Source organism: Otolemur garnettii, unplaced genomic scaffold (genome assembly GCF_000181295.1).
Source record: "Otolemur garnettii isolate 467f Iridium unplaced genomic scaffold, OtoGar3 scaffold00082, whole genome shotgun sequence".
NCBI lineage: Eukaryota > Metazoa > Chordata > Mammalia > Primates > Galagidae > Otolemur > Otolemur garnettii.
Genome location: NW_003852477.1, coordinates 5,084,607 through 5,094,969, shown reverse-complemented (window position 1 = coordinate 5,094,969; position 10,363 = coordinate 5,084,607). Strand labels below are relative to the sequence as shown.

Below are 10,363 nucleotides of genomic sequence, written 5' to 3'. Positions count from 1 at the left end.
AATACAATTATTAATAATAATAAAAAACCCAAGTACTAGCTCATTTCTGGTGCTGTAAGACTTAATAGCACCCCCTATTTTTATATTTTAGTGGTATAAATGTAATCCAGTTTTAGCACCCATCTACAAAAGTTAAATGTTAATTAAAATATGATATGACTTGGCTTATTGGAAGGTAACAGTCTTAACATCCCTTTAAGTGAAGAAATCTGTTCTATTACAGATTGGTTTATGGAAAATAATAGTAGTATTGGGAAGAATAAAGGCAGACTTTTAGTTAAGGCTTTTCAGTATGTGAATCACTCAAGTATTAACGTTATGTTTCCTTAGAAGTATAGAATTATATCACACATATACGTTATGGGGTTATGTTATTGCAGATTATACACATCATGATGGACTGTATTTAAAAATTTGAACAAAGTTTTGTGGTCTTAAATATAAAAGACAAAATCAGAAAAATTAACGCTAGCGATTGGCTCATATACTTTTAACCAAAAATCTGTCTTGTCACTCCATTTCAAAAACATAGTGAAATATTCTGAACTGATAATTTTTACCTTAAAAACAGATTAACTATATTAGTTATTAGACATGATAAATATAGGCAAATAAAGTGCACCTTTTCAGTATATAATAAACCCAGAAATCTCTTCTTTAAATTGGCAATATAGGTTGTAATATAAAAAGTACCCAACTACCGAAGTTAGATAAAAATGAAAAAAGTTCTCAGCTGAAAAATTACAATTTTTCAGTACATCAGAGGGACAAATAACCTTTTATTTAAAGCTATTAAATGTGGCGACTCTTACGTATTTCAATTTTGTGTAGGAGAAAGGAAAGTCATTCTTTTAGAAGGCACTAACTGGTTTAAATGTGCAAGCAACTTCATAAGGAAAACATGTGCAAAGTACAGTCAAGAAGACTGCCTGCTTCTTGTGTTGTATTCCTTGCTCTTCATAGTCGATTATAAATTATTATTGAAGAACTGTATCAGTCACCAGGTTTCCCCAAACAGCTTCAGAGTATTCAGTCCACGGTATCACAGATTTCCTTTACTTTCTGATTGAACTCTTCCGGTTGATCTGCGTATACATAATGCCCTGCTCCAAGAATAGCCTGGGTAAGGAAAAACATTTAGATAGTGAATGAAAGCATTTAATAAAACACAATGGCATATGAGCAAAGACTGTTAGTAATAAAAGTGAGAGCCAATATATTTAAATAAAAAAGAATAAGCAACATTGATTTTTAGTAACTATTATTTCTATTAAAAGAATCTGAAAATAGATAAATCTACTCAATCTTAATACAATTTTAATATACAAAAAACTCAAAATTGACCACTAATGAAAGGCCAACAGAGAAGCTGAACAAAGTGAGAACGTGCTGCCCTGTTAGGCAGAGTGAGTTGAGGAGCTATTGGACTAGCCCCTCTCCCAGTCTCTAGGAATGCTGGGATGCTAAGGCTCTAGGAATAGAAAAGGCAGGAAGGTGATTCTGTTTGGACATGAAGATTTGTGTGGATCAAACTCTGCCCCCATCACATGTGATACTAGGTCTCTGACAGAGGTTGCAGGCCTAACTCAAATATGAAATCACAGGGATGACCCGCAACAACATTTCAGGGTCATATAAAACAGACTTCACCTACATCCAACAAATCAAAATAAAGCCACACACTTACTATCGTCTTCACATACGAATGTGGTCGTAATGACTGGATGCTGGTGCCAGAATTGCCATCTATGCAGGATCGGGCACCGAAGATCACTGAAATTGGAATGTCAGGATGCATTTTACCAATTCGCTGGAGCATTGGCCTCTTTGCCCATCCATAAGGAATAGTCATATTCTTGAAAGCTGTCTCACCACTGTAAAGGCAAGAAGAAAATTACCTTGTAGGACTTTTGGGAATGAATACGCACTGTACTCTCGCCTCTACTAAAACACATTCATATTTAGTTTTTCTAGCATTTAAGAAAAAAAATCTCAGCTTAAATAGAAAATAAGTTACTGGACAGAAGGAACAAACCTCACAGAAGGTATATCACTGTTAAGGCTGCTGTGTAAGAAGCAGCTGACAAGCAGTTATCTTCTTCCAAACCAAAACATGCAACCCTAGTTCTCTATCATTAACTTATGGAATTATTTCTTGTGTGGATAGTTAAAATAAGTTCTTTCACTCTGACTCATTTCAAACTGATGTAGAAGGTAGCTGTCCATGGGTTAATGGCACCAGCTTTGCAATAGCAAAACCATTACTAATTTAAGAAGAAACACAGATTAGGTATTCTTGCAAACTCCCAGGATAGGTCCATTTTGCTTTCATTTCCGCTATTCTTGCAGAACTAGACATTACTCTAAATTGCCTTTAATGAAGAAATTGAGTTTCATAAGAAAGGCAACACACTAGAACTGCATAATGAGAGTGAGTGAAGAGTAAAACACAAGACCAGGCAGGGCAGTGGGTAAAGTTCCTGAGACAGATGCCTAAAAACTGTCGAAACAAGCAATTAAGTGTGTGTGCATAGATTAATCACCAGACCCAACTGCCTAGAAGTCACAAAACCTCACCTCTTAAGGAGCCTGACCCTCTAGCCTACTTGATTAAAAACAATGAGGCTACAGCTATTCCCATCAATAGCTTTCACGGCCTCAAACTTTTTAATAAAGTGTCTATGTTTTCTGTCAAAAGTGAGAGAGGAAAACAACAAGGGAGGGAGTCTTTCTCTGCATGCAGGCTTTTAGCCTTTCACCTAAGTCTCATTATTAGAAAGGACGAGATACCACTTCTACATTTTAAAATGTACTCCAACAGGGTCGAACTCACTGATTTGGGGGTGGAGGGGTAGGCTCCAAGGCCCACCTATACTAGAAATACCTGGAGGACTTGTCAGAGATGCAGCCAGAACTGTGGAGTTAGAGACTTAGAAACAAGTCTCAGGTGTACCATTTTTAACACACTCCTCAAGAATTCCGGTACCCAACAAAGCATGAGAAGTGCAGCTCTCATCTTCCCACTCTTCTTGATGCTCCTCTTACAAACTTGAGGGCCTTGTCCTTCAGCTTGCTCCTAGCTCCCCACTGTCTTCAGGCTCTGTTTCCTCCACTCCCTCTTGCTGAGATGCTCTCTCTCTCTCCCTATAATAGCGGTCAAAATGCATGCAGAATCCCTCACCTAGTCCTCACCCTCTGCAGATATCTTTCTCATGCCGAGCTATAGACATTTGGAGCTACTCAGTAAAAGAGAGATACAACCATCAAACAAACCTGAAAAATGTTACACAGTATCTCCCATGCACTTTGGTACAGTAAAGGGTGGAAGAAGATCCACTGTATAGAAATCCAGCACCTTCTATGTGAACATTCCTACTTAGTTTGGGAAACACTGCTTAACGTGAAATTCTTCATCTCAGATCACCTCCTAGAGAAGCCCCAAACCAAGACTTTACCAACTGTCCCATAAGCACTTTAGGGAGGGAAAGGACATCTCAATTTTTAACCCCTCATTCAGAACCCAGCACAATGTTTTCTCTAGCAGGTACTCTATGAAAAAAGGAGAGAATTCAGCAGTATTAGACACTTGTCCTTTTAGTCATTTAACTATCGATAGAAATCTTCTGAACTTCAGATACATTTTCAAGAAAGAAAACTGAGACCCAAGTACATTTAGAATCAGAACTGTTACCTTGGAGTCTGCACGTTACAGTGGTAGATGTACTCCGTCACAGTATCGTCTTCGAACATTGACGAATACTTCCGTTTGAAATCAGGCCTTAAACGCTGCACTAGACTTAAACCTGTTTAACAGGAAAGAAAAAAACATGCCTGTTTTAAATTATATGTAACTTATAGACAAAATAATATAGGAAGTTTTAGTGTTTGCATCTATAATGAGCATTATATGTAAACATATATACATGTATAACAATATGTATTTTAGGTGAAAGAACAGAATCTGGAAACTGCTCTCCTCAGGTTCCGTAAATAAAAACTAAAATAAATTCATTACAATTAAAGAGTATTGTTTTCTGCTCCCTGGCTGCCTGACGATCACTCGCCATCATGAACGATAACAGTAACCATCCGGACCAGGAAGTTCATGACTAACCGGCTACTTCAGAGGAAACAAATGGTCATTGTTGTCCTTCACCCTGGGAAGGCAACAGTACCAAAGACAGAAATTAGAGAAAAACTAGCCAAGATATACAAGACCACACCCGATGTCATCTTTGTATTTGGATTCAGAACTCACTTTGGTGGTGGGAAGACAACGGGCTTTGGCATGATTTATGATTCCTTGGATTATGCAAAGAAAAATGAACCCAAACATAGACTTGCAAGGCATGGCCTGTATGAGAAGAAAAAGACGTCAAGAAAGCAGCGAAAGGAACTCAAGAACAGAATGAAGAAAGTCAGGGGCACCGCAAAGGCTAATGTTGGTGCTGGAGATTGGATAACAGGCGAAGGAGTAAAGACTCTACAGTGATGTTATCTGCAGCCATTGTATAGATTTTTCACAAGAGGATTAATAAAGACTTTTCATGTGGAAAAAAAAAGAGTATTGTTTTCTGACTTATGGATGTGTTTTAGGCACTCAAAAACATACCAGTTTTCTAAGATTTGTTTTTGTAGAAATATAAGTTATTTAGATATGGCAGGTGTGCAGAGCCAGAGCAACCCATATACAAAATTATTAGCTCACATTTCTTCCATAATTATGACACATAAACATCTCAATGAAGTATTGACATTTATAAGTATTTCAGTGAGAAAATAAATTCCATTTTTATTGTAACACTACAAACACTCCCTGTTAAGATCATTCACGGTGGCTCCACACAGTCTGATTGAGAAAAAGGCGATGGTAAGGCCCCTAAGGGAAAGAAGATGAAGAGCAGAGGCCTTCATCTCACCACAATGTTCCCTCCCAGGTCCTCAGAAAGTGGCTAGTTTCCCTTTCTGTTACTACTACCCCATTACTGCAGCAATGCTTTGATTCTTTACTGGCCCTCCCCTCAACTCAAGCAATAATGGGGGACCAAGGGCATGGCTCTCAAGATCTTAGGTACCCTCCCTCCTACTAACTTCTTTTCACACCTGACCCATAATTGCTATTTGTGTACCTGTGATCTGGTGAGATTCATTTACATTTCAGAACTACACAGACTAGTGAATTTGTAAGTAATTCACAGAAGGAGTGGCTCTACTAGGGAGCGCTGGAAAGACTGGGGTGAGCACCAAGTGCCATCTGTAAGAGTACTGAGGGAGTGGAGTGTGGTGGTCTCCAGAAGCTGAGTCCTACAGTCCCACTGCTCTCCCCACCCACACGGACAGCATTAGGGCCAGAAGGGGCCAGGGCTGGGCAGAGGAGCAGCATCCCCAGGCACCTGCTCCCACACCCTCATCCAGCTCCCCCTGCTATCCTGCTTTTCTTGCTAACAGAACCTGTTTTCCCTATTGTATCAATTAGTCAGCAATGTGCCCAGGAAAGCAGGCCCCTCCAGCCCCTGAGAACAAATCATGATTGGTCAGTCAGAGAAATTTATTCTTCTTTGCTGATGGAGGAACTAGGGGTAAGCACAGACATAAGAGCAGGTGTGCTGGGGCCTTTCAGGGAAGATTTTCTTCCCTGACAAAGCATTATGCTGAGAAGGACTGTTTTCTATGCTTTCCTTTCTTCTTGTCAGGGTGCTGTTTTGAGAGATTATGCTCCATGCCACAGCAGCCATCAAACAACCATGAGGAAAAAGGTCAAGAGGTTCACAGAACATAGACCCAGACCCTAACATCAATGAGCTAACTATGAGATAGAACAAGCACTGAAACCACCTACCTCCAGACTGCTTGATAGGGAAATAATAAAAGGCCTTATGGTTTAAGCCACTTAGCATTCAGTTACTCATAGCCAAAGGCGCTCCAGACTGATATGAGTGGTATGGGTCAAAGGCAGAGGTTCAGACCATCATCACCCATGACAATGTGGGAAGGAGATACCATGGCTAGGGGCTGCGACAGTGTAGCACAGAGTCAAACAAACTAAAGTTAGAGAATAAACTCTAATACCTCAAAACAGGATCAGAAATACATATTAGAAGTCCCCATGACTTTATCTTCCCCACACTCTGACATTATAGAGAAAGGAGGAATCTACAAGTGTGTCGGCACCTGCTCTCCCCAGGGCTGACCAAATCAAGTTCTGTGGTCTCCCAGCTGGACACCATCAATCGGCGTAAGGCGCACCAACAGGTCAGCATGGTACACGCATTCTCCTCAGGGCCTAGGCTGGCAGAGAGCCTTTGTATTTCCCAGACACTCTGCTTGCTTGGCTTTCTTCAGACTGTTTGGACTAATCTCATCCCAGGGTCTCCCTCCTCTGCTGTGCTAATTACTTGTAATGATTACAACATAAAGACTCTCCTTTGAGAAGAGTCTAGCTTCTTTATCTCTGTACATAGGACAAAACTTACTAGAGGAAGGGAAAAAAAATAAGGATTCGGGATTTTTTGTTTGTTTTTAGATTTTTGGCTAACAATATGATTCATAAATATTCCTCTATTACTAATCTATAACATTTTGCTTTCTTAGAACAAAAGCACTCACCAAAGGGTCCGGCAATCCTGAGGCCAGCTAAAGGGTTAAAGGGAGTCAAAGCTGCTCCCAAAGCTCTGATCCAAACTGGAATTGGCCTGTCTTGATCAGCAAGATCTGGTCGTTCAGGAAAACCCCAAGGCTCCACTAAAATGAGATGGCTGACTCTGTTGTGGAAAGAATAAAATTAAGTTCATTTGCCAAATTCACCCTAAGAAAATGAAGAGCATAATTTATGAAGTAAATTTATGAAGTCAAGGTAGAACCACCTTCAAAAACCTTCACGTTAAAGACTAGTGGCTAAAACAGGTTATATCATGCTCTTACCATGCATAAACTTTTCAGATTGAGTAGGAGTTGAGAGATGTATGACAGAAAGAGGGCTTTGTTTTTAGTATCTGTAAATGTAAATGTGAACAAGAAAAGATGTGCAAAGTAGTGTATATAATTATGTTTCCTGTCTGAGCTATATGTTTTATATTGCTAATAATCTTAATTTTCCCATCATATGAAACTTTTCTCTGATGAAGGAAAACGAGAACAGGAGTATTTCCATGTAGCTGCATCATGCTTTTACACATCATAAAGATTCTAAACAAAGCACAAGGTCCTCCTGATACAATACAATGTTCAACTGTAACCAAAGCAGCCAACAAATGCCAGACAAATTTCTCAAGGATGAACTGACAATGATTCTAAAGTTCCTTTCCTAAGTCAAAATGAAAAAGAAAGATAAAGAAATTAAAATAGGTGGACAGATGGTATTATTCCTTACATAAATTCTGTTTTAGTATTTGCATTAGCACAAAGGATGAGTTAGTAACAAGTCCTTTACTTTGACTGTTTTGCAAAAATAAGCTTTAGAGCATAGACCCAGAACATAGAGCTCTATGGCCCCTTGGAGAATGTTCAGTCCAATGTGTCATCTCATATGAGAAGGAAGCTGAGATGCATTATGTGACTGGCCCTATTCAACAATGCTAGTTCATGTAGCACAAGGGCTAAACCCCCATTTCCACTCCAGTGTGCCAGCAGATGCCAACAAGCCACGGAAAATTAGGCTAAACAACATAAAATAAACATATTAGTAAGGTGAAAGCTTATCATCAATTGTTGACCAGTCCTAATACTATAGTCCAGATTTCCTGGCATTGAGGAGATTTAACCATGAATCGATGTGGAGATACAGGATATGTGACAATTCCATATACTTAGTGTGCCCTCACAGCATAACAATTGCATATTAGAATATTTTCTAATAGAGGTTAGAAACTAGTTTCTTGTTTTGGTTTGGTTATTAACAGTAAAGACTATCTCTTTTGACTACCTCCTAAATTCCTTCTATTACAGCTCAAAAGCAAGAGTGGGGGGGGGGTAGTTAGCCAGAGATATGAGTAAAATTAATGCAATAGCCACCTGGTTGAAAGCCACAAAGATTCATGTTAGGAAACAGCCATTATTATTCACATTGACTTATCTTCCAAAGAGAAAAATGAACTCTTTATTACAGCCTGGGCCTGCCAAACAACAGTGACAGCTGCAACCAAAAAACAGCTGGGCATTGTGGCAGGTGTCTATAGTCCCAGCTACTTGGGAGGCAGAGGCAGGAGAATCGCTTGAGTCCAGGAGTTGGAGGTTGCTGTGAGCCTGTGAGCTGTGATGCCCGGGACTCTACTCAGGGCAACAGCTTGAGGCCCTGTGTTAAAAAAAAAAAAAAATATATATATATATATATACACACACACCCCCACCCACCCACCCACCCTACCATAAAAGATTGTTAGTCTATGTTACCGATATGTTAAAAGATCCTGTCCAATCTCTTCTAGGCTCTTTTTGACCTGCTAAACCCAAGAAGAAAGAGAACAAAAGGAAAGGTCTGAAACTGATTGTTTTGTTTTTGCCTTAGTTTGGCTTGCCTTTTTAATGTGATCTAAATATCCTTAGATTAAAATGTTAGTTTAACAAATATGCGAAGAATATATACTATGGCAGGTGACCTTTTTGTTTGTTTTTAAAAAGGAGTCCATTTCCCCTATAATGTTCAAGCCCATTCCTTCAGAACCTAGCATGGTGCTTAGCAAATGCTTGGGAAACATTTGGATTGTTATGTTTTCTATGTTTCCTTTTTGTCCTTGTTTATATGGATGTACAAATTTTATAGAGTATAATCACAGAGTAAGCATAGCAGTTGGTCCCGCCTGGATTTTTCTGCTCCTCCAGAGGACATTAGAACATCAAGGCTATTTCTTATTCTCATAGGTCATTACTTGCTAATGGGTAATAAAATCATTCAGAGGGTCAAGAACTAGTTTAGTTTGTTCTTTGATGAAATCATATTGTTTGGAATAGAAAAATACATCATGACAAGTGTTAAGTGTTGTCCACAAAATTTTATATGCGTTTGGGTGTCTGCAACAAGTTTTGTGGAATGCTACTTACACTTGTGATATAGTTTGTACTTTTTATTTCAAACAATACAAGACAATTTGGTCAAAAGAGTTAGAAAATAATTTTCAAAAACCATACACCACCTAAACTGCAGTTATAGATCATCTGTTTCTATTACATGTAGAAGACCTCGGAAAGTACTGGTTTTTTTATGTTTAGTTTTTATGTTTAGGTTTTTAAAGCGACAGACTATGCAGTACTTAGGGAGTGGCTATTCTGTATCCAGTAAATGTAAGCTAGTTATAGTAGCACTACAGACTAGCTAGAGTAGGATTTATCCTAGGGAGCAGGGGAAGACAGTGCCTGGAACCCAGTAAGCAGTGAGAAATTTAATTTTTATTCTTCAGAAAAGCCTGATGAAAGGTTTTGGTTCACAGATTATTATAACTTTGCACCAGACCAAGTTCTTCTCACTTCTTCTTCTAGCAAATAGGTTATCTCATTTGATAGGAGTTATGATTTTAATGTGTATCTAAGCTAGTCTAATTATTCAACTCTATTCTCTAATATTTCACAGAGCACACCCTGCTGGGATTGTTAGTTCACATCTAGGGTATGGAATGGGTCCAACCAGACAGCACACAGAGTCATCCTATTAAATATCCTCATCAAGAAACAGATACTGGTTTAAACTACAGGAAAAACAAAGAACCAGCAGAGTAAGAACAAGAGAACAGTCCATTAGTTTTGAAATATAAAAAGGTGGCTCGGCGCCTGTGGTTCAAGTGGGTAAGATGCCAGCCACATACACCTAAGGTGGTGGGTTCGAATCCAGCCGGGGCCCGCCAAACAACAATGAGGGCTGTAACCAAAAAAAAAAAAAACCCAGGTGTTGTGGGGGACGCCTGTGGTCCCAGCTACTTGGGAGGCTGAGGCAGGAGACTCACTTGAGCCCAGAAGTTGGAGGTTGCTGTGAGCTGTGATGCCACGGCACTTTACCCAGGGGACAGCTTGAAGCTCTGTCTCAAAAAAAAAAAAAGAAAAGAAATATAAAAAGGCTTTCTTCTCAGTGTTAGTCATAGGAGTTGGCCTTGAGTTTCAGAATGGGAACAGATTACAGCCTGAAGGGCCAACCAATGGACAACACCTGCACCAACACAGTGAAAGCAGATTTCATTTGGTCTAAATGCTAACAAGGACCAGCTGGGCATGATGATGCTTTCCTATAATCCCAGCACTTTGGGAGACCTAGGCAGGAGGAATGCTTGAAGACAGGAATTTGAGACCAGCCTGAGGCAACACAGCAATACCTCAACTCTATACATACATACATACATACATACACACACACACACACACACACACACACACACACACA

General features: G+C 39.4%; 1 protein-coding gene across 1 annotated transcript in view; it reads right to left on the bottom strand.

Moving 5' to 3' along the window:
* Positions 1 to 759: 759 nt before the first annotated feature.
* Positions 760 to 10,363, bottom strand: part of ABHD5 (abhydrolase domain containing 5) — a 30,517-nt gene continuing 20,913 nt past the window's right edge. The window contains exons 4-7 of the mRNA XM_012807996.2: positions 6,607 to 6,761; positions 3,692 to 3,803; positions 1,688 to 1,874; positions 760 to 1,119 (exon numbers count right to left, since the gene is read on the bottom strand). Of these exons, the coding sequence (XP_012663450.2) occupies positions 1,030 to 1,119; positions 1,688 to 1,874; positions 3,692 to 3,803; positions 6,607 to 6,761 (544 nt within the window). The 3' untranslated portion in view covers positions 760 to 1,029. The remainder of the gene's footprint in view (positions 1,120 to 1,687; positions 1,875 to 3,691; positions 3,804 to 6,606; positions 6,762 to 10,363) is intronic.